The 24,537-nt window shown below is 41.8% G+C and overlaps 2 protein-coding genes and 1 long non-coding RNA gene across 4 annotated transcripts in view; 1 reads left to right on the top strand and 2 right to left on the bottom strand.

The window, feature by feature from the left end:
- LOC118419873 overlaps window positions 1-396 on the bottom strand; it is a 1,564-nt gene extending 1,168 nt beyond the window's left edge. The window contains exons 1-2 of the long non-coding RNA XR_004831673.1: window positions 273-396; window positions 29-113 (exon numbers count right to left, since the gene is read on the bottom strand). This is a non-coding gene — a long non-coding RNA (uncharacterized LOC118419873). The remainder of the gene's footprint in view (window positions 1-28; window positions 114-272) is intronic.
- Window positions 397-4,691: 4,295 nt separating this feature from the next.
- LOC118418837 (olfactory receptor 10AC1-like) lies at window positions 4,692-11,817 on the bottom strand. Its single transcript, XM_035824900.1, has 3 exons — window positions 11,298-11,817; window positions 7,154-7,283; window positions 4,692-6,542 (listed from the first exon to the last, which is right to left on the bottom strand). Exons 1-3 carry the CDS (start codon window positions 11,592-11,594, stop codon window positions 6,019-6,021), a joined length of 951 nt encoding a protein of 316 aa, XP_035680793.1. The 5' UTR covers window positions 11,595-11,817; the 3' UTR covers window positions 4,692-6,018.
- A 1,761-nt stretch (window positions 11,818-13,578) lies between these two features.
- LOC118419624 (WD repeat-containing protein 36-like) lies at window positions 13,579-24,236 on the top strand. Of its 2 annotated transcripts, none has more exons than XM_035826092.1 (22): window positions 13,579-13,900; window positions 14,503-14,631; window positions 16,136-16,253; window positions 16,429-16,561; window positions 16,790-16,844; window positions 17,238-17,370; window positions 17,772-17,947; window positions 18,136-18,256; window positions 18,475-18,540; window positions 18,753-18,836; window positions 19,256-19,410; window positions 19,530-19,644; window positions 19,867-20,032; window positions 20,301-20,409; window positions 20,566-20,645; window positions 21,055-21,162; window positions 21,525-21,625; window positions 21,892-22,040; window positions 22,619-22,729; window positions 22,967-23,054; window positions 23,217-23,404; window positions 23,712-24,236. In XM_035826092.1, the coding sequence occupies exons 1-22, from the start codon at window positions 13,757-13,759 to the stop codon at window positions 23,859-23,861; spliced, it is 2,679 nt and encodes an 892-aa protein (XP_035681985.1). In that variant the 5' UTR covers window positions 13,579-13,756; the 3' UTR covers window positions 23,862-24,236. The 2 variants fall into 2 exon arrangements, with proteins under 2 accessions (XP_035681985.1, XP_035681984.1); XM_035826091.1 differs by having other exon boundaries at window positions 13,580-13,900; window positions 22,619-22,732.
- Window positions 24,237-24,537: the final 301 nt, after the last annotated feature.

Genomic DNA, 24,537 nt, shown 5'->3' with positions numbered 1-24,537 from the left:
CAAGGTCTTGGCCCGTCAAAACGATTACCTTCATATTTGCTGTGAATCCAAGTCAGGGGGAACGGCAACTGGACGTGTGAAGAGACCTGGACGCCTTTTTCTCCGACAGTTCACTGTAAAATAAAGAAGAGGGATGAAAGCGGTGACACGAAGTTGCGAGATGTTAATCTTTTTTTTTTCTAAGTATTACTCGACAATTCTGCATGACTGACAAAGGTAAGGAAGTACAATGGAATATCCAGCAAAACGGCACCAAACTTGACAAAACTGACCTTTTTCTCCCACGGTACTCTGCAGAACTCCTCCAGAAAAACTTAATAAGCTTGTGGTGTCGGCGGTGCGTTTATATACCCTGTACGCTACTCTCATTTGTTGATTTGCCTTTTTCTGCTCACCCATTGGCTGATAATTTCCTCTTTTTTGCTCACCCATTGGCTAGAAAAATGCACATTTCTGATTGGTACTGAGTAATTACAATGACAATGTTATTTATTGCATATTCATACCCAGGGGCTAAACGCTTTCAGGTGAAATATCAACGAGGATTTGACTAAATTGAAACCAAAAATTGGTTCCATGCTACCAATATTTACAACTTACATAAAGTTTGGTTTTCATTTCCTAAATTCAAACTGTTACTGACATTAACAGGTGTTTGCTGTTACTGACATTAACAGGTGTTTGCAATTTTTTTTATATGTTGGAATTTAAAGCCTTGAAAATAAACCTGTATAGAGAATGACTACATTATTCATTACACAATGAAACGCTTTCGTTGACACAAACAATGAACCCTTCACCGTTGATGCGAAATCAAATCATCCAAATTACCCCCAAAACAGGTGTGTGGTGAGCAGTTTACTCCTGTTTATTACAGGCTACCAACTGCGCGTTTAATGATGTAATTCAATAATCGAGATACCAGCTGGACATATGTCGTGACTTGCGATCTTTAGCATGTTGAACAGATATCTGCACTTTTATTTCTCATTTTCACGACGCCTAGAGTTACATGTACATATTGTAGCATTTGAGCGGCAAACTTTTAGCTTGGGTACCATCCAATTTCCACCGGGGCTCCTTACACTCGCTATTTTTTAGGGTAGCGAGTGTAAGGAGCCCCGGTAGAAATCGGATGGTACCCAAGCTAGCAAACTTTGGCAGATGAGCGGAAAAGGTGCTGTGACATCAGCCAGCTACTCATCTCTTCATCGACTTTGGATGATTGGAGCAGTGAATGTGCGAAATATGACTGTGGTGTAGCAAACAGCACGATCTCCTGATAAAGACAAGAAAATGCCGTTCCTACCAGGTAGATAACACCTTCATTACCTTGCGGTTTAGGGAAACGACAAACTGCTTCGTTAAGTGACAGTTTCTTTCCAAGAAGAAGCTTGCAATGCTGGTTTTGCATGTGATATGGATAAAAGATTTGTTTGCGAAACCAATAAACCAGCTTAGAATTTAAAGGGCACATTGGAGGATGGCCTCCCTTTGACATATTTAGGATATCGAAGGCTCCCGCCGCTCTAGGGTATAGCAATTGACTGTATGACTGTAGAAAGGTTAGATCATGTGCGTCAAGACAGTCTGAAGAGGAAGAAACAGAGCCCGCCTGAGGAGCTCACAAAATGCATTTCCTTCCAGTGAGATTGAAGGTTATATTAGAGACTGCGTCACGGAACATGTCGACACTGCTGAAATCTGGGAGCGACAGCACAAAGAACACTTTAGAGTCCGCAAAGCTGCAGTCACATGACGTTGCACGATTATTTGATCAGCGATGCTATCAGCGGGCATGTCATTGGCGAGAATCTACCACAACCTTTTCGGTAACAGCATCGGCCTAAGTTATCACGTCCACATTCACGACTGGCCAAAGAATGTCCTACCTGCTGTACGACGTATGTAGCAGGGGGCTTACAGGATCAGTGCTGGCTGGAAGCCAGATGAACAAATTATAGACTAGAAAAAATTCAAAAACATTTCAAAACCTTCGTCATTGAGTGTCTAGAAAACTCAGCATTATGCAGGGCCAAAGTTGTCACCCATCAAAATAGCAACAATGACTGCGTCACTGACTCTCTCTTAACATCGAAGACCATGGCACTTTAGATAATTCCTCCCTTTGATTTCTGACCAGCCGTGATCTGTAGATCAAGAATATCTTGAGGTGTGCATTGCATTAGGTGCCAACAACAACAACAATCAGGCCACCCACACGGCTGATACGTCAGTGGGGATCAAGGAAGCCACCTGGCTGTTTGATTGATGATTTCGTACCTCGTTTTTCTTGATATGTCGATTCTACAGTAAAATAGGGGAAGTTGTCGTTGGAGTTTGAGATCAACATTTAGATTGTCATGGTCAGGAATATTAGTCTTTAATATATTTTAGCGCCAGCGGTGCTGCGCATGTTTTTCCGATGGTTTAAGTCGTGACACTCCCTGCTATGATATTATTATTCACTACTATTAAACATCTTAGATGTTTGAAATAAGCAATTATTCATTTGAATTAGACTTATTAATCGGCAAAATGAGCTCCATTCAGAAACTGACATAGCACGTGGACACAAGTGGAGACGTGCTGTGTAGTTCCTGTTGTCATGGAGAAGGGACGGGAAGACTGGTTATGGTCATGCAGTCAGCAGCAGTCTTAACATTCGTTAAGTCCCTGTTACAAATAAAGAATTGAGCTCGGCCGACGTGTTGGTGAGCTGCAAATGCGCATTTCCGACCGAAGAAGGACCGACGTGCTGGCGATTAAGCGGACTTCGGACGATTTTTAGCAGCTCGGTCGACATTCGCGGGGTCCTTGGAAGCTGCGCTTAATTTCAGAGAGGCCTCGGCTACGATTTTGAGCTTCTTATGAGATTTTCGATTGGTGCCCGTCCACCCCACTCATGTCCTGCACATTTCCAACAAAGAAATTACAAGTTGGTCCAAATATTGTCTTTTTACTTAGCTAGTCGGTTGTCACTTCGTCCATGTCCAAGAGATGCTATCATCTCATGGGAGATTTCTGGCGCCGGTTCCTACAGTAGCTAAAGGTGGGGTCACACCTGCGTATACATTTAAGTCCGTATGAGGCGCGCATGGAAGTATTTGCCCCCTCCAGGCTCCACAGGACGTCGTAAAAATAACAGAAATTGGACAAACGTAAACAGGTAACATGTCGGACGAGTTAGCTGGGTTGCTAGCCATACTTTTCGGTCAGCTAACTCATCTGGCATGTTATGTATCTATAACGTTATTTGTCCAATTTGTACTATTTTTCCTGCGACCTGTGCACTGTGGAGCCTGGAAGAGACTAAGAGCTTCATACGCACCTCAAATGGACTTCAATATATACGCATGTGTGAACCCACCTTCAGGCTTAACCACTACAACCGTATACAACGTGATCATTCCGTACTGCGGATTACGCTGCCAGCAGTCAGCCCCAGGGCACAAAGAAATGACGTCTTATGGGCTTATGTGTGCAGAATTTGGAGAGGTGGGGTTCTTGCAGGTTTCCGTCCGGCCCACCTGCACCCTATAGTCCATATGTTCGCCATTAACATGTAACTTGTTATCATTTATGCAGATTTTGATATGATCACACATTCTAGGGTATCGTTATTGGCGAATATTGGTACCACTGTCTCTAATGAAATATTTGCAAGGAAGTTTGAATATAGAAATAGATTAGGTTTATGGCGTGAAACACTTTTTCATGAAACTCTAAAGGCCAGGTAGGCCACTCCACTATGGTTTTTCAAAAGCATACTTCTACATATTTTCAGTTTGATGTAAAGTTACATGTCTCAGCTCTGTTGTCATTAGCATCTCTAGACACGTACTAGAATTTCTCACCTTGCTTAACGGCCGGGTCAGACTATTAAGATTTCACGGTGCAGTGCCTTGAGGCATGAACTTCAGTAAAACATATTGTTAACATGTACATAGCATACAACAAGGTGTTACGTTATTCCATATCACCTAAGCCTGGCTAAGGTACCTGACCGCGGGTAGAATCGAGCGAAGGTCGGAGGGTGATCCGACCCGCGGGAGGGCTGGGGCCGAGAGTAATGTGGAGAACATCGTGTTCTATTATATTCATGTCATACCCACCTAAGAGAACACATGTTTCGATGCAACATGTGCTAGAAGTTGAGAAAATTGGGTGTCCTTGTAGAAAAAAAATGTGCCAACGTCAGAATCCAGCCATCTTATTTTCGATCGCGCCGCACTCGGTCCGCGCGGAGTGCGTTCGATTTATTCGATGGAAGCCAGTGTGATAAAATTTAGAACCCATGTGATACGGGAAATTATCACCCGGTCCGGAACACCCAGATAGATCGTTTTCGCGGTCCAGGTATGACATAAAATGATTTATGGGACGTGCAAAACGTGTAGTGGCCTGGAGCTCTCGTTAAAATTACGGCTTAGGCTGACAACTCGGCCGAGCTAAATTCTTGATTTGTAAAGGGGGCTTAACAAAAGCCCATCACATTTACTACGTTGAGGTGCGCGGAATACTGATGATACCAAATGTTATGCAGCTAACCACTTTCCGACTTTCCTCCCCCTTCCTTCACAATGTAAACAAAGGTGACGTTTTTCTAGTCAGCTTTCTCAGTTCTTCCTGCATTTATTGATATGCCATTGCAAATGAAAAGTTTTGTTACAAATCTGAAACGTTTTGTTATAAAATGTAGTATAGATTTCATACTGTTTCTTCCCTGTTCTTATTCACTTTAAGCTGATTCGCGAAGTACCAATGTCAACTTTAATACTATTACACGTTGAAAAGGATGTTGTTGGCATTTCCTACTGGCGTTTGATTTTGTATTCCGGTCCTTTATTTTCTGCCGAACATTGTTATGGCTGTCATAGCCAGGATGAAAAATTGATCGCGTGCGTTGTGACGTAGATGTATCTTAAGTACAACCGTATGACGTGAATGCGATGCTACTTGGAACAGGAAACCGTGGGTGGTAACGTTACAATCTAGAAACTTTAGTACATTTCACTTCCTAATGACAACTACCTTCGCCAGGAGTATTCGCTACCCTATCGTCAGCTTTGGATTTCAGTTAAAGTTTACCTTAGACCTGGCATGACAGAAATGAGTGAAGCGAAAATCTTACCAGCGAAAGCTACTGAAAAAGAACTTAATAATCAACAGTAACTTGAATATAAGAATATTGTTGGTGCTGTTCTGTATCTTGCAACAAAGAAAACCCGTGAGTACAATGGTTGACAATTGCACTGACGTCAAACCTAAACAACTCAAGACCAATAATCTTGTCGCCATGGGCGTGGAAAGGCACCTGGGATGAGCACATGCAAACTCCCATTTTATATATGTCGAAATATCACGAAAAGAAACGTGATTGTTCTAACTTGTGCCTTTTTTGTGATGAAGAAGTCGGTGTCAAATCTCCTACACAGCATACATGAATGTGCAACGAAAGACTAGATGCGCAAAATATTACACTGTCAAATATCAGTAAATCAACATTGTCTATCATTAACTTACTTTAAAGATACAACAGCAAATAAATAGAGCTAACACGTGGACTTTCCTGTACCTACACGACGACGTACTGCACACATTATCTTACCGAACTGAACACGAGGTGAAGGAACAGACTATATGCACAAAACGTTACAACACAACCGAAATATGTAAAACACGCAGTGTCATGTTGAGATCTTCACTTCTCTTTCTTTCAACATGCCTATCGAAGACGTCATCAGGGTGTATACAGCCATTCCTGATCCCGACCGTTGCATTACAAGAAACATACCTCAATATTTATTATCAATAGATATATCATCAGAAAATAGACATAACAATCGAAAACATTGTTGTCGAATATGGGGATGTTTTAGACTATCCCGGCAACTGAATAGATTAAGAAACGCAATGAAGATACAACAACAACTTTAATGCTTCTGCATAATCCCTGGGGTTAAACCCTACATCCAGGGCACTGGGACAATATATGCACCCCTCCCCCCTAAAATATTAGACCATGTCTTTGACAGCATTGGCTGTTCTCCTGAACAGACGCTTGACAGCGTCCCTGAAGAACCTGTTTCTGCAGGCGTACAGGATGGGGTTTGGGAAGGCGGAGAGGAGGAAGATGAGACTTGTCATCCTCAGGACCAGCATGTCGCCGGGCCCCGGCTCAACTCGGGAGGACGACACCACATAGGCCAGCACCATGGACACCCACGTCAGGAAGAAGATCACGATGGCGAGCATCACCGTCTTGGCCGTCTTGATCTTCGCCTTGAAGTCCTTCAGCCGAGCGTCGTAGCAGACGCTGGGGAGGATCTTGCGCGAGTGGGAGCGAGCTTCCTTGAAGATGAAGACGTAGGAGTAGGTGATGAGACCGATGGCGGGAAGGATGCAGACGATAAAGGCGACGTCAGACACCGCAGCGCTGTTGGTACAGACCAGCAGGCCGGCGTTCAGGCGGTAGGAGTTCCCCTGGAAGAGCCCCACCACCGCCATGGTCAAGGTGAACAGGAGGGTGCACGCTATGGCTACAAAGAAATGAACGTTAGTGTGCCTCATTTACATCTCATTAGCATATTCTAGATATATTCTACAGGCAATGCTGACAACATTCCGCTGGAATCACGGTAGAATTATCTACGGCAATTCGACGGCAAATCTGAAATAACATTGCATGAAAGATTATGATTTACGACATTTTTCTAATGTTACCTTAGTTTGCATCACAAGGGCCAATGCATCTTATTAAAGTAAAGGGCCTATTTTCTTCAGCTATACGCAGGTTGGTCATTAAAAATCATCCTTAATCGGACTAACGTCTTGACACTAATATGAATAGAAGTAGAATCCTGTTAATTGCATGACCGATTTGTCAGTGGATTTTATTGAATTGCCAGGTTAGCGGATTAAACATAGGAGAACAAATAAGTGGCACTGGCCGCAAACAGACAACTTTGTTAATTCTAACAGTTTTTCACTTGCCATTGTTCCTTTGAGGTGCCGATATCAGGCAGAACCGCCTGTCCATAGTCCCTTGACATGTCTTTTTAATGACCGGCAAGTGTCTGTTTGCCTGATCATTTGTCGAAAAATCGACAGGAGAAACCGTAACAAAATTATCACAAACGAATGTGTATACCTGTGGGGACGCTCCGCCCGGTGAAGCGGTTGCGATACTCGGTGGGGTGGACGATGTAGTGATAACGGTCGAACGACAGGATTCCCAGAATGCACGGCGTGAAGGTGATGGAGACCATGAACAGGATGCCCTAATTTGGCAAAAAATTAACGAATTATGAAACATTTGATATTTCAACATGATTTGTAGATGAGGACGTAGGTGATGAGACCGATGAGTATCTTAAGATTCCCGTAGTTTTCTTTTTAGAAATGGTAGATTTTGGAGCAACTGGGCCGCAACTTTTCCTTATATATTACTTACATACTTTCTGATAGATATCCAAAGTCGAATGATATTCTGCAATCTACGTAACGTTATACACACATGTGACAGCATACAATTCAGTACCATGGACGGAAAACTGGTGAGAGCTGGGTTTTTGATGGTTTTGATATTAGCACTCAATAGTTTCTCTGCTTTAGTATGTGTATGTATGTATGTATGTATGTAACGGTATGAATTATATAGTAAAAGTACAGAGAAAACACCGTCAATTTTGTACAAGCACGTAAGGGTATATTTGTGGTAGTCGGAGATGTGGTTATGAAGCCGTAGATGTAATTGTGACAATGTATGTAATTATTGTTATTTGTCAATAAAGCTTTTAAAAACATCGACGGAAAACGACTGCTTCCATCCTACAAAGCAAAAGGCAAAGTGCCATAGTGTAGAATTCTACTTCTAGTAATCCAGCCCACTTCTAGGAATCCAGCCCAGCCAGCACTTAATAGTACAGCCGCTGCACGGTTGTGCTATTGGGTTAATCGCATTAGTGACGGATCATGCCTTTGAGTCAGATTAATTAAACTCTCATGCAGGTATTTTTGGTACGCAGTGGGTTTCATATTTCATATTTATGGTAAATTGCCCTTTCACTCTCACTGTAATTGCGCCCTGCGGAGTCTTATTCCAACCAAGGACACCGCATAATGCCTCTGCCTTCCCAGCTTACAGATCTTACTAAAACGAGTTATTTTTGGTGCACTGTCGTGAGGTTAATACCGGATACCTGCGAGAGTACATAGTGGTGCTAATACTTGGTGACGCGCACGGCGATTCCTCTATTGGGAAACGTCTTCTTGGTGAGAAATGTCCGCGTCGAAGTTCCTCTCATTTTGCCCCCGAAAGTAACGTCTCCTGTGTGTGATTTACCAACTTGAAAGGTTTTGGCCCATCGACGTGATCCATATGGATCAATTTCTCATTGAAAAAAAATCACCTAGCTAGCCCGTTAGCGTCTTGAGGTCTGTAGACAAGGAAATTTAGCTTCCACCTTCTATCTGTCTAAATTAACTTTCCTCGGGGGAGCCTGTTCGGGGTCAGGACTTGAAACAATATCTACTTACCAAATATCATGAGAATCCATCCACGGATTCTGGAGTTATACTGACACACAGATACACAGACAAAGCACACAGACACAGACACACACACACACACACACACACACACACACACACACACACACACACACACACACACACAAACGCACACTTACGAACGGCACAAAAAATATAGCCTTCTTGCTAAACTTGATTGAATTTCATTTCAGGTCGTCAGGTGATGGTGCATCAAAGACCTTTGCTTTAGACCACAAGAGCAAAGCAAGCATTCTAATGTCATTTCCGACGCGCCTACAGGGTTTCCTGGAAATATGTACTACTACTAGGAAAATTCACTGTTGTTCGGCCATTTCCTATTTTTAGTGAGACTTGACCACTTTTTAGTGCAAACCGCAAAGCGGGGATGTATCGATCGACCGGCTTAACTCATGGAAGCCGAGCTTTTACAACATCTCAAAAGGATCAGGAGCGAACCGTTCTGACGTTGGACATCGGCTTGACTCACTAATTGCGTTTCAGGAGATCGTTCCTACAAGTGAATTATTACCTGCATCTTTGCACAGAAAGTACTCCATTTATTTTCACCGTCAAACGGCAACACTCTGGCCTCTTGCAGAAACACCATTTTGTTGGCAATCGACGGTAGAGCAGCCAAATGTATACTAGATATACATTCTTCATACTCCACCGAAAACTCTATAAAGTTATACTTTCCAATTGGCTTTAGCCAGTGTGGCGTATTTTGGATTTCGTCATGTGAAGGCAAATATTTTTACTTAACCAAATACATCCCAAACCCCCAAGCTACTTTGTAATGCTAATCGTCTTGCCTGTTCAACGGTGTTTTTTTCTTCAAACTGATGAGATATTTGGCCTGTTGTTATTGTGAAACCTTGAAGGGAACTTCATGGGTCGAAGTGTTGTGAAATTGGTAACCTCCACTAACTTTCCATGTGTATCAAATTCATGACAACTACGCACATTTCTATTTTTACCGCAAATTAAAACAGCGGGTTTTGCGCTCAAAAAGTATATGCAGGTGCATAGCCACATTATAATTACCTGAGCCGGTTTTTATCAGCTTGTTGATAGTTGGCACAGGTGCAGGGTGCTTGTGATAAGCGTTGTTTTCGTCATCTCCAAGATTGAGCAGAAGGGTTCTTCCGCAATAGTGATAGAGTCGTGACACAGTGCCTATTTTTGTGTTCTTTCATGAATTGTAGATATCTATTATGTTTGCAGTACGCCTTCATGATGAATTTTCATTGATAGAAAAATTTGCAGAGTACAACAGAATCTGATTTCATCTCATCTCATCTCATCTATGACCTTATTCTATTTGTCCGTTGGGGCACCACAGCAGACCTGGTTACCAGTTTTCTCCACCCTTCTCTTTACCGCTTTTCTTTGCAATTGGATGAACCTATTGCAACCCATAGCAAACTACATCTAATAACCCCCATATATTACTGGTCATTACGTACCGATCAGTTTGACATGGAAGCTTAAGTATACCTATAGCTATTCATTATGAGGCTCTTTAGCAGCCTTACAGGTTGGGCCCCGATTGCTTAATTTGTTTTATGATTGCTTAGCTACATCTACGATCTGATTGTACGCGGTTTCTTGTAAGCTGAGCCTCCCCCGGTACGTTACAATCAGAAGATATGCACAGCCAGAAAACACCACATAACTTATCCTCTTGGGTCTCAGACATCCTAAAGAAAAAATTCAACATGAAAACAGAAAGCCGGGAGAAAACTTGCACCTTTTTACATGTACGACGTGTATTCGCTCCCCAAAACTGTGTGAGCTCATAGGCCCTGCTTTTAAGATAATACTTACAGTTTACATTAACGTGTTTTTTTTTTAAATTAGAGAACTAACAGATAAACTTCGTTCATCTAATAAGTAATAAAAGGCCCAGCAGACTGCTAAGTAGGCAGTATCGGCCTAAACGCATATAGTTATACTTAGCTTTAGTGGCTTAACCCCGCAGTAAAGGTTATTTTATTCATTCAATGAAGTCTAGAATTCCCTTATTAGTTGCGTCCAGATGTCATACATAACAATTGCGTGGTTACGGATTGATCTAACCGGCCAGACGTCATGTCTATCATGATTTGACATTGATTTTACAGACGACGTGGATAGAAGCTATAGCTAGCGGAAACAATGTTATTTCGTTTTAGATTTACAGAAAAAATACATCTCCGTTGCACTGCCATTGGTCTAGCTGTTTCTGCATCCTCGAAAACAGTTAATTCAATTAACCATTTGCAGTTGTACTGTCATATGTGTTTTGTGTGAGAAGAGGCCTGTATTTAGGAAATTATGTGATACCATATTATCATCTTGTTGGGCAGGCCGCAGACGCCAACGCAGTCTTTATCATGGAGTAATATGTCGAAATCAGGCACACCTACAGTTGTATATGCACGCTGATCACAACGCTACAAAACACCCGAGTGTCATCTGGAATACTTATAAACATGACTGGCAGAAGATCGTTACTGGGTGCACTGCTGTATGTAAGGAAACTTGTTTCAGTGAGACGTATGCTTCTACCGTAATCAGCGCGCGCTTTTATTTCCCCCGTCACTTCACGTCTGCTTCATTTTTGCTAGATTTCTGACAAATACGTTTTGTAAGACTTGCCGACAGTTTTCAATAAGCCATTCCCAACTTTAATTCAATAACACTCATCCTCCCTACGTGGCTTTAAAATGCAGATGTGCGTCAGAGGAATACCCTCCTACCTGTACGACACATGCCGCCTCAGTCATGTGTGCCCCCGCCACCGTGAGCAGTACCGCCGCCTGGGGTGCCATGACCAACACCTGTAGCATCTGCCCGCCTGACAGGGCGCACAGAAGGTAGTTGGTCGGCTGCCGTAGGTCCTCAATACACATCACCACGGCTAGAACAGTCAGGTTGGAAAGGACGCTAGCGATGAGGATGGATACTATCCATGCGGTTTGAAAGGCTTGGGACGCCCCGGACAAGTCCGGCGGCAACATCCCCGAGAGGTTAAAGTCTCCCGGAGTGTCTACCATCGCCTTCCCCCTGACTTATGAGGCGGCAGTCTGTGTGCGTGCGGAGTTTTGCTGTGCGTGTCGTCACTAATATTGTACTGGAAATGGGCGGGACTTTACCGGAAAACTGGCGGCAGGAGAGATTAAGTTCTTCGGTTCGCGCAGCTGCGTCTTCGGTACATGCTTATAACTCAAGGATATTAAAAACTCAATAATCTTTCCCAATTATGAAACTAGGCAGGCTACTTAGATCCTGTAAATAGATATTTACATTGGATAGCTTGGATGGTACCTCTGAAGATCTATGACAAGTTTACCGGGATCTTTCTTCTGATGACGCACGTTACAACAGGGACCACTCGGCAATTCAGCACAAAGGACGGCACCCGCTGACATACATGTAACGTTATCGTTATCTGAGGGTTTCCGAATCCTCTTCAACAGCAAGATTTCTGTGTAAAAGTAAGGATGAATACACCGGTTACTGAATCTTCTGCGGGGTCGAAATGTAGCACGAGAGATGAAAATAATCTGACATGAGGGGTGAAAATAATCTCCCACTCAAAAGGACGGTGCACTTAAGCCGCTGAAACCAAATGGTCTCCTTAAAATTTACCAAGCACAAACGTCGTACCCAACTAAAAGCTTGACCAAACGCTATCGTTGTGGGGCCACAAATGTAAGTTGTCACATTTGTCTTTCATTTATAGAAACATGGATGTGCCGTACGTCGACAACGTCCTTTGACATTTTGAAAGTGCATTTGTATCTACAGACAACGTGATCATATATTTCACGATTTGGTTACTCTCGAAGCAGAGGTTAGGCTCTGGCTGTTTTTTTTTACGTTTTTCTATGTGTTTTTTTACGGGCTTTCTATTTTGTACTGAAATCTTGATGTTAGGCCGGGAGACATCAAGGTTTCAGCACGAAATAGAAAGCCCGATAAAACGCCTTAAAAACGTCAAAAACAGCCGGATCCTAACCTCTGCTTGGAGAGTACGATTCGGTTAGCTATTCGAGGATTGTAGCTACTATTCACAGAGATTTTCTGCATTTTGTTGGCTTCGAATCTATCACAAGTACACACTTTGATAAGTTGTAACAGTTTGTAGGATACCTTAACATTATTCCGACGTGCACGGTGGCGGGTCACGCTACCGCTGTACTTATCTGGCCTGCTTACTCCTCTGTTTGTTTAATTTCTACGGTTTTTCCAGGTAGAGGCTACGTGCATGGCATGTCACGACAACAAACACAAAAGGGTTCATCGACCACAAATCAGTACTCAGTACAACTGCCTGCGTGCGATGTTTAATGGTTTAATAGCGGAGGGTTTCATGGGGAAAGTGGCCAAACGCCCCTTCGTCCCGGGGGTGCCGTTGACTTCAAAGTGGGGGATGTGCGGCTTGTTGTGAGGGAATACGATTGTATACATAACGCTGACGCATAAAATCTTGTTATATGCACATATTTCCAACCATCAAACGAAAGTAAGGTGAAGGATGTACCGGGTGTTTCTATTCCGATCTATAGGCTGTGTATTCATCTCCCCTTCCCCCAATTTTCATTTTCTTCCTGAAGCTCATGCTAAGTTCCATCCATCCATCCATCCATCCATCCATCGTTACGTATTCCCGTTAGCGGTAGCGTGGTAAAGTTGTGCCTTTGGTCCATTCATCCAATGGCGTCCCTCGTTATGCTACGGTCAAAATTGTGCGTTTTTTTCCCGGTGGACTGCCTGATACCGCGGGCGACCACTCGGCGCTTTTGGGATTAGGTCACGGCGTCTATTTGTTATCGGGTCCCGGGTTGATTTTAACACCGACTTAAAAAAAGCCGGGGGGCCCTGCCGTACCCGAAAATAACCCGATAGTCGCAGGGTGTCCCTTGGGTCCACATAAGGGTTACACCCGAAAGTGAAAAAAAGCAGCCCCTTAACTACCCGGCGGGGCCCCTTTTCCAAATTATTACCGTAAAATCTCCCCTACAAAAAATAATGGTCTCTTCCACTAAGGTCAAAGGTGAAGTACCACATGTGCATGTGTGTACATTGTGCCATGGTATTTTCTACCGATTTTGTGGTTCTAAACCCGCATTGATTAACATTCCTGTAGAACCACAGCGAGTACAAGTTTTTCTAGCACTACTCAGTCGGTTGGACGACAGAGAAGGAGGAAGAAATGCCCGGAGCGAGCCAGATCTTCGTGGGTTTCCGTGCCCTGGGTTACTACTCTAACCACGTTCCTCTACAGGTCCGCTACCATCAGAAACATCAGGAACACTACGTCATTACATGTGTGGGGAAGGCTTTCCACACTTATAATGTAAGTCTACGAGGAGTTATAGATCTTTGTCTTATTGTTGTTGATGTGATTATGATGTAATGTTAGATATTCAATAGTGTGCACGTATGGGTTACAAAGTTGCAAATTATTTTGGGGAGGGGGGCGTCGAAAAGTTTATACCGGCTTTAAACTTAAAAGCTAACTCTACATGTGTATGACATAGAGACTGCAATAGAAATGTGTCATGTAACAATAACATTGTAGGTATATGTAACATTTGAAAAACTGATCCAGTTGGCCCTTTTAAGGGTTGATTGCACGCAAGCATGATTAAAATGTTAGTTCAGGTATTATATATTAGTAGTAACAGTTGGGGTTCAAGTAGCGCCAACCGACTATACCAAACGCCTGTCAGGCTTTTGGCTCGATCGGTTATGCTGCTAGGCACTGGCTGCTAGGGTTGTGATCTGACGGCCCGGGTTTGATTCCCGGGAGTCAGGATATTTGTATATATCGTTTCTTTCTGTTCTACTTACCCCTCTTGTCGTTTCAATTATAACGTTATATTACATGTGGTCATATGACCTACTGATGTAAGCCCGATTTTAGTTTCAATAATGACATGTCTTTTCTCCATGCAGTGCTCCAAGCTGGGTATTGTGAGCGTGAGTGACTCCCACCCTGACACCATCACCTGTATGGCTGTGGATGCCTACCTGGTCTTCACAGGCTGCAGGAATGTCATCAGGGCCTTCGAACGGGGCAGACAGGTACAATTCTTCTTCTTCTTTGTTATACATGCCTAACCTAATTAGGCTGAGGGCTCCAAGCATGGTACGAAAGACGTACACAAGACTGGAAGTTTTGATCCACTCACACCAAGAAGGACAACTACTCTTTTTGATAAGTGTGGCGGGTTCTTTAACGTGCGTGGGGTGTGACTCTCCCCAAACACGGGACCTCCATTTAACGTCCAATCCAAGGGACAGCCCTAGCCGAAGCTAGGTACTCATTTTCACCTTAGTAAAGTAAGGAAAGTCGTGTAAAGTGCCTTCTTCTTCTTCTTTCGATTAAGGCAGCCGCCTTCAACTATTTGAAGATTATGCTGCCTTCCCCAAGGACACAAGATCACTGGCATGGCAGGTTTTGAACTCAGGACCTACATGTATTGGGCCAGAGTGCAAAGCTATTTGAAGATTATGCTGCCTTCCTCAGGGACACAAGATCACTGTATTGGGCCTGAGCGCAAAGCTATTTGAAGATTATGCTACCTTCCCCAAGGACACAAGATCACTGGCATGGCAGGTTTTGAACTCAGGACCAACATGTCTTGGGCCCGAGCGCAAAGCTATGCTGATTACACCATGCAATCTCACCAAAACTGATGATGTTTAGCCTGTGTATCAGTAGCGTTGTTGATAATGATGAAGACCTTTATTGTACATGTATACCCACTGTGTTAAGTACAGGTTGCAACAAAATGACACAAGAATTATATTCTACTATCAAAGTGAATTCAACTTCTTCTCGCGTCTTAGTGATACTAAAATGTAGGAACAGATTGATTTTGCAATCACATGTTTGTGTAACTTCATAAGAAATCTGAATTTGTCTGAATTACTATAGGTGTATGCAGTAGGGAAACAGGCTCTATCAGTCTATAAGTACGGTCTGACTGGAATGAATAGATAAGGTATATTTCTTGATTGCTGATTTCTTTTTTATGGTATCCGTGTAGATATATTACAGGTGTCTAGGTTTCAATGGTGCAATAGCATGAATAGGAAATATAATTGATGAATATCTCATTTAGAAGTTTCTATAGGAGGACACTTCATGTTTGATTATTGCATTAATGGTTGCCATGGCGCACAGGACAAACAGTACATGCAATCAAGCTGCAATGTAAGGATTGTGGGAAATGTCATCAAAGAATGATTGAATGGAATCTTCTTCTTTTATGGTTTCCTGTCAGTTACAAGTGGAGGATTTTCTTAGTTAGGCAAGACTTTCCTGCCACATATTTTGGTGAAACCTTAGGACTGGAGCCAATATAGATAGTCTTGTTGATGATTGGATATAGAAGAATTCTTGTTCACAACCAGGATGTACTTACTTTGCCTACATTTCAGTGTCTATCAGACACCTTTCTCAGAGCTTCTGACTGGACTTCTGCTTCTTGCCGTTCTATGTAGCCGATGTAGGTGGCACTATTGCGGCGAGAACACAATCTTGTTAATGATTGTTTACAAAGTTGTGTTTTTTGTTGTCCAGGTGAAGCACACCTATGAAGGTCATCAGAAGGATGTTCATCTGCTGCTGCCATTCAGCAATCACCTGATCAGTGTGGATGTGGACAGTGTAGTCAAGATATGGGACATTCAGTCAGAAGGTAGGCTGTAGTTATTTCTGTATCTTCAATAAAGTCTGCTTGTCAGTAGTACACAATAGAATTACTTATCAGTCCTTTGAAATTGTACATCTCTTTTGCCTTCTGTGCTTAAGATGTTAACAGTACTCTAGTACTGGTTTTGAAAGATTTATTTAGGTAATGTTGTATGTTGCAGAGTTATATCTGGAGATGACATTTGACAACAGGACGTTTGAGATCTCTGCCCTGATGCACCCCAGCTCTTACCTTAACAAAATCCTCCTGGGCAGCAGACAGGGCAGCATGCAGCTATGGAACATCCGGACCAAGTACGGCCACTTTTCAATACTTCAATGTTTTGTCATACGTGTAACTGTAAGCATTTGTGTAAAGGATTTTTGTCGTATAAGGCTGTTTTATATACATATTTTCATTGAGTTACTTCAGAAATGGAAATTCATCAGTGCTCTGTTGGTAATTAGTATTTGCACATTTTGCTGACATGTCTCCCATTGACTTTCACATTAAATCCCTCTGCTTGTGGTTTATTTTCACAGTAAGTTGCTGCATACGTTTGATGGCTGGGGATCCCCAATCACTGTTGTGGAACAGGTAGGGGCTGCAGCACTTGTGTGCAAAATTCACAGAATCAATTGTTGAAATCTTTAGTGAATGTCAGTACACTACACATTCATACAGTTGGTCAAAACCCAGTGCATCAACTCAATGTCCATGTGGCCGAGACCCTTGAGCTGTTAAGCAACGTGTGGTCCGGACAGTATTTGGATGTTAGACCACCAAGGAAGACTGGGTGCTGTATGTAGACCGACGAAGCATTCCACGAATTCGTCTTTCGATCTCATAAATCAGCCTCATTACCCAAATATTGGGTACCTAATGGCTGCAAATACACCAGATATTGTTATCATATTACTATATAATAAAAGTCAGAGCAAAAGATCTTTGCTGTGATCCAATGAACAGTAGAGACTGTGCCCTCTGCAGGCCCCTGCTGTGGATGTTGTTGCCGTGGGAACAGAGAGTGGGCAGATCGTGGTCCACAACATCAAGTTTGACGAGACAGTAATGAAGCTGTATCAGGACTGGGGACCAATCACAGCCATCGGATTCAGAACTGGTGGGTCAGGCACAATCTGATATCAAATCGTTCATTCACCTGGAAAGTTTGCCATTTGTCCTCTGATCTAGACTTACCAAAGATCTTGTAAAAGATAGCCAGTATATAAATCCTATAGACCTGACCACCTGCCAATACTATATGCCAAATTACAAAATTTATGCAGAGTAAAAACACTGAAATGTCTTACAGTTACATGCAGCCACTTTTCATTTTTTTTTAAACTGGTCATTGCACACCAATGGTTGAACTGCTGTGAATGGACGGTCTATTGTGGGAATACGTTTTTCCTGTACACAAACAAAAGTGCTTTGCTGTACATGTACAATAGTTGAGTTCTACTTACATGTAGCTCACAACTTTATAGTACATGCCTCAATTTCTTATATGTTATACCCCAGATGGTCCTCCAGTGATGGCTACAGGAAGTACTGTTGGCCACATTGCATTGTGGGATCTTGAGGAGAGGCGGCTGCTGGCCCAGATGAGAGAGGCTCATGGGACAGCAGTGACAGGGCTGAAGTTCCTGCCATCCGAACCCATGATGATCACATCAGCTGCAGATAACTCAATCAAGGTGCAAGAAAAAACAGGAAAATTCCAGAACATACAATGTTTTATAGTAAATATATAGTTCAATTTGATTCAAACACATGAATACCAAATTACCAAATTGATGCTGCCCCCAGAGGTAGGCTGTGTCACTATATATGATGTTTTTTTGGAGCTGATCAAAGGTTTTCTCTCTCTATTGTCTTACCTCAGGAATGGGTTCTGGACCAGTCTGATGGCAGCGGCAGGTTGCTGAGGATGAGGTGTGGCCACAGGGCCCCGCCCAACAGGATTCGTTTCCATGGCAACAATGGGCAGAACATCCTCAGTGCAGGTATGTTGTTTCAGTACCACTATCACAATGGCTGATTGCAGGATGTAAATTGTGATTTTCAAAACAAATGTCTGTAACAGTTAGATTTAAAAAAAGGGAAAATGTTCATGATTGCTGTTTTTTATAGTTATTTCAAAGGAAGACATTCTGATATTGCTGGAGTTCTTGAGGCATACCTTAAGCTTTTGCTCAGATAATATATTTTTCTGCCCTTCCAGGTCAGGACAGCACCCTTCAGTCCTTTTCTACTGTACATGACAGGCACAACAAGAACCTGGGACAAGGTATGTCTTAAATAAAGCATAAGATGAAAATTACAGACAGCCAAATGCATTCTTTGCATTCTGGTTATTTTTCTACCATCCTCTTCTTACTGTTCAATCTTGAGTTGCCTGTATCTAATGCCATATTTTCCAGTATACTTTAAAGTGCAAGACCTGCAGTGCATGATAGTGTTAACAAATTTCTGTCATCAAATGTATAAACTGTTTTCTAGCCTCCATGAAGAGACAACAGGCTAAGAAGAAGGGTATAAAGAACGATGAGCACAAGCTTCCTTCCATCATGGACTTTGCCTCAGGTATGGGTCTTAAATTATCAATTCTCATTGGAATACAGAAACTTAATATTGGGTTAAGGTATTTCCATGAACATTTACCTCCATATTTTTTCTCCATATTTTTGTCAGACTTTCCAGTTTAACTTTCCCCAAATACATTGAGCACTAATATCTTAATACACATATTTGATACAAAACAAATAATATCAAGAAATGTACATGTATATACATTTATGTATGTCTCTGGATCCCCAGGTTAGTGAATTCAGCAGATAGAAAAGTGTGAAGAACAATGACAGCCTGCCTCAGCTAACACTGATATGCAGCGAAGATGATGATGACGATGATGATAAGTTCAGAATACTATGGTTAAGACCATGTTGGAATTACCATATTTCCTTGAAGAAGTAACTTAAAACAACCTTTTATTTTTGTCTCAGAGACGACCAGGCAGAGTGACTGGGACTCCATTGTGTGCTGCCACAGAGGTCACAAGGTCGCGTCAACATGGAACTACCAGAAGTGCACCATGGGAAAACACAAGCTGGAGCACGACAGGTGGAAAACACAGAGCGACATGGGAGTGGAGGCACTGGTGAGAGGAGTGCATCTCCTTCATGCAAAGTGATATACTGTTTGATATATTGTAGAGAATGTCACTTTTTTTATCAACAACATCGAGTAAAACAGAATTCTGTCACAATGTCTCCCTAGGCGGTGACCATCACATCCTGTGGTAATTTCTGTGTGGTTGCACAGAGCTCAGGACATGTAGATGTCTACAACATACAGTCTGGTATCTACAGGGGATCATATGGAAGCCCAAAAGGTAACTCTTTACTTTTCTAACCGTTTAAGATTTTACTAAAACACTTCATTCGAAGGAAATATTTGAGCCCTTTTAGTGCTGTGAGAACATAAATTACAATTGTTTTATTTTGTAGATGTAGATTGGTTAAAATTTGAAATTGTATTGTAAGGCATACTAATCTACTCGTACCAACTCTAAATCCTGGGCATTTGGAGTGTACATTATTTCATTGTTTTGCAGCACATAATACCTCTGTCAGGGGAGTGGCAGTAGATGGACTGAACCAAGTGACTGTCACAGGGGCCGCAGACTGCATGTTAAAATTCTGGAAGTTCAAGTCAAAACAACTCCTCCACACTCTAGAACTGGACTCACCTGTGTCTCAAATGGTGCTACATAGGGAAAGGTAGGTCTTGAAATCACTGTTACAACAAGGATGTTCCTACCATTGATAACAGTACAGATCATCTTAACGTCGACTTCAAACTGGTGGGTTCTTTGGGTTGAAATACAAAGTTTTCTTTCACAAGTAGAAATGTTGATGTGTTCCATTATTTGAGCCTGCATGAAATTAAGACTGAATTTATCTGTTTATACTTTTTAAATGTTTTATGTTATATCTTCATGTCTGATAGAAAACATGCATGAGTGTTGTGTTTACATTTGTATCCCAGCAACATGCTTGCCGTAGCGTGTGATGACTTCACAGTTGTTGTTGTGGATATGGAGACAAGGAGAGTGGTGAGGAGGTTTTCAGGACACCAGAACAGGATCACAGACATGGTGAGAATTTCAACACATGACTGATGTTCTGTAGGTAGACTTTTTGTTTTGTGTGTTGCATGAAATCTTGATTGTTACATGCAATGGAGCAATATATGGTGAAAAGCATTTTGAGCCTTGGTGTAAGTCTGTCTTTATTTTCCTTCTTACATGCAGACCTTTAGCCCAGATGCCAGGTGGCTGGTGACATCATCAATGGACTGTACAGTCAGGACATGGGATTTGCCAACTGGGAGGTCAGTTTGTTTCCTTTACTCAATGTATTTCACTTTTTATACAGTTATCATGTATAAGTAAGTCATTTCTATCAGCTGCTACACAATTGTGTCAAAAATGGTTGAAAAGAAAGAAGTGTGAAGATAAAGCTAGATCTTTTAGCTGTGATGTTTAGGCTGCGATGTTAGATTCACCACAAGAATATCTTTTAACCGCTCATCACTGTATTTGTAATACTTTATAGGCCTACAAAAATTGGGATAAAACATAAAATGCAGAACATGACGATGAATATGTACAAAAGCTCCCCATCCCTTTAGATTACTGAGTGAGTGAGTGAGTGAGTGAGTGTGTTTGTGAAGAGTGCATACAATTTGTGAAGAGAAAATGCCTATAAGTTGACATGTTCTCCACCGCCCCCCTCCCCAGCCTGCTGGACTGTTTCCTGTTAGATGCAGCCTGCACCAGCCTGACCATGTCTCCCACTGGAGACTTCCTGGCCACAGCACATGTGGACGATGTTGGCATCTACCTGTGGTTAGTATAGTACTGTTCCAAACCTACTAGATTTATGCTTAGTGTACTTTTGAACTTAAACCTTTATGCTGTCATATTCTACATTGTCTGTAATGTAGTTTGCTTGATGTGTATATTTGTGACAGCAAAAATCAATGCAATGCATTTCCTTTGACTGTACAAAAGACTAGTTTCACAATCAAACCAGTGACAGTCAGCCTTTTTTCATTTGGTACGGTGACTGAATTCAAGAACTTAATTCAAGGTTTTATTGAAAACATGATCAATGTAATGTCATTCAACATATTTCCAAGCCCTGCAATTTTGCCACTTACAAACCTCAATGCTGACAGGCCTATCACTATATTCTGTCTTTCCCACAGGTCCAATGCCACCTTGTACAGCCATGTGTCCCTCAGACCACTGCCCTCCACGTACCAACCACTGACCATTGTCATGCCAGGCACACGGGCCCCATCTGATGGTCAGTTACAGAACTCTTTACACTAAAATCTACCTGTGGTTTATTTGTAGACAAATAAAAGTGATGATATAAATGTTGACAAGATAGGAGTATGGTTAGACAAAAATGTCAATGATTGTTTGATATGCCTAGCTAACCCATAGTTTCATAATCACAACAATTTTACCGGAAGGTCTTTTTTGCAGTTACCTTGCTGACATCAATCAAGTCAGAAAATTCATCAATTTTTACAACATGTTTTATGTTAAATGGTTTTTTGTTTGTAGATGAAGAAGAGGAGGACATTGCGGAACCCGAGTCAGCCAATGAGATTCCAGCCTTCAAGTCACCTGACCAGATCTCAGCAGAACTGATCACCCTGTCTCTGCTGCCAGACTCCAGATGGAAGAGTCTGACTAACCTGGAACTCATCAAGGTTTGATGCTCATGTCATACACATCTCTGTCTGGACTTATATATTCTTTACAGTTGTAAATGCTCCACTTATAGTCCTTCCCTCACCAGATGGTACATAGTGCAGTGCCGATCTACATTTCTGCTGGTCTGGGCCATACAACTTTGTACAATTGCTACATCGGGGGCTTAGTCAATGGGTAGTGGTCTGTGTATTCAACTGCTACACTCTTTCCCAAATGATGAGTGATCAGTAGAGAAAGCAGTATGTACATGTACCATATTAAAAGTGTTTAGTATGATGGGGACTAAACACAACCTACTAAAGGCAAGGCAAACACTTCTTTGACTATTTCACTTGCGTCAATGTGAAAGCTTAAGCAAGAGACAAAAAAATTGCCCTTTTGTTTGTTGCCAATATTAACATTATTCTCAAGCAGCAATGGCCAGTTTTTTTTATGATGTACAGTTTTGAAATGTTGATGCAAATTCCAAGCATGTCATATTTCACATTTCTGTCATTAACTTGATTGGAATCCTCTGTGCTGCTGACAAATGTTGTATGCTGACCTGACTGCCTTGTTGTTTTCATGACTACAGAAGCGCAACAAACCCAAGGAACCTCCAAAGGTCCCCAAGGCTGCTCCATTCTTTCTACCCACAATTCCTGGACTGGAGATCAAGTTTGCACCAGAGGAAGAGGGGCCAAAAGAGGTATGTACAATTCATCTTCATGTTACTTAAAACTTGTAACTTGCAGGTGTAAGTGTCCATGGCACAATCTCTCCTGTTATAGACTTTATCAGTGGGCTTGTTTGTACATGTATCTCTTTGGACAAGTACTTTTCAGTAAAAAAACAGATTGTTCATTGATCCTTGTTCCTTTTAAAGAGTTAAGTATACTAGCACTTAATTACAACATGTATCAACGCTTTCTCTTCCTTGTAGCCCTCTTCTAAGATCATCAACCTGAGCAGTCTTCAACCCCAATCTGAGTTCCAGAGGCTGCTACAAGGGTGCATGGATAAACCTGACTGTGAGTTTTACCTACTGTTAGTCCACAAAGGCATACATACAGCAATGAAGCTGAAAGAAGAACATTTGGAATGGTACAACTGTTGAATATGTTTGCTGCATTGTTGGATCAATTCATACCGTTTGGCATTTTTAAAACGTTGAATGATATTTTCTACCATAGATGACACAGTCAGGAACAAGTTGCGAGACCTTGGACCATCAGCTGTAGATATGGAGATCAGATCCCTGGCTCCGGAGGGTGGGGGGAGTGTGGAACTTATGGAAGAGTTCCTTAAGTTCCTACATCATGTCTTCACAACAAGACAAGACTTTGAACTCGCACAGGCATGGACAGGGCTGTTCCTCAAGGTAAGGCTTTCTTAAGAAAGTTGACATACTTTATGTACATACTTTGATGACAACAGCTTGGTATCATGAAATATACTATGGTCAAGTTGTACAGTAGTTGTATACAATACATTATCTCACACTTATGTATAACATACATGGAGTAGAAAAAAGTTTGGTGTCACCTCACCATGCACTATAGATTATTTTCCCACCAACATTCTGCATTACATAATGAATGACTGTCATTGAAAATGAACAAACAAGTGCTTGAAAATTTGTGATAAACCATGAAAAAAGACCCTTTAAGTTGCTGTTAAATTTCCAGGTCCATGGCAGAGTCATCACCACAGAACCACTACTACAGCAGCAAGCTCAGCAGTTATTAAACACCCAGGAGTCAACATGGCAACACTTGCAGGAGAAATTCAACCAAAGCATTTGCCTCATCAACTATCTAAAGAGTGCTACTCTGTAGTGCTGTCAAACTGTGCAAGGAAGGTCTCTGCATTCCATGGAGATTTTTTTGAGACAGTGCTTTGTTAAAATGTTCCATAATTGTTTAATGCCCAGCCCTTTGAAAAGCATCATATAGTACGTGTAACCTTGATTTTTTCTCCAGAAAAATGAGCTACGAGATAGTGACATCCCTTATACTAGTAACTCACTGCCTGTATTCCTGTTGAAAGTAGCTGTCTATTACTAACTCATGAAATATACATGTAGTATGATGATTTTTATAGCATTTGAATATTTATTCTGTGCTGCAGAGCTTATTTTAATCTAAAGAACAAGATGTACTGTTCAATAGCCTTGTTTTGAAAGGATTAAAAAGGAACAGTACCCGGGTATTTTGTCATGTTTTTCCTTGAGTTTCTCCGACATCTCCACTGCTTGCATTCAATATTACATTTTTGTTACATTGCAGTCGAAATTTTGACCAGTTTTAGCCTCCCCGCAAGGTCCTTGTATAGTTAGAACTGCTCAAAAAGTACTCAGTGGAACAATATCATTTGTTCTATGTGGACAGCTGGGTACTATAAAAAGGATTCTTGTTCTTGTATTGATGGCAAAATTTATCGAAAGAAGTTAAGAACCACCAAAGTGGTTATGTTGGTCAGGTGGTGCTTTTATATGAAGAGGCGGTCACTGAT

The sequence above is a fragment of the Branchiostoma floridae genome, chromosome 7, assembly GCF_000003815.2.
Source record: "Branchiostoma floridae strain S238N-H82 chromosome 7, Bfl_VNyyK, whole genome shotgun sequence".
Lineage (NCBI taxonomy): Eukaryota > Metazoa > Chordata > Leptocardii > Amphioxiformes > Branchiostomatidae > Branchiostoma > Branchiostoma floridae.
Note: the sequence above shows the minus strand (reverse complement) of the source record. Positions and strands in the feature narration are given on the sequence as shown.

Coding starts and splice junctions, on each gene's coding strand:
- LOC118418837 (XM_035824900.1), bottom strand. CDS start 11,594: ATGGTAGACACTCCGGGAGACTTTAACCTCTCGGGGATGTTGCCGCCG. Junction 7,284..11,297: donor AGGCGGCATGTGTCGTACAG/GTAGGAGGGTAT, acceptor TTGCCAAATTAG/GGCATCCTGTTCATGGTCTC. Junction 6,543..7,153: donor CGGGCGGAGCGTCCCCACAG/GTATACACATTC, acceptor ATTTCTTTGTAG/CCATAGCGTGCACCCTCCTG.
- LOC118419624 (XM_035826091.1), top strand. CDS start 13,757: ATGCCCGGAGCGAGCCAGATCTTCGTGGGTTTCCGTGCCCTGGGTTAC. Junction 17,948..18,135: donor CTGCAGATAACTCAATCAAG/GTGCAAGAAAAA, acceptor GTCTTACCTCAG/GAATGGGTTCTGGACCAGTC. Junction 22,041..22,618: donor CTAACCTGGAACTCATCAAG/GTTTGATGCTCA, acceptor TCATGACTACAG/AAGCGCAACAAACCCAAGGA.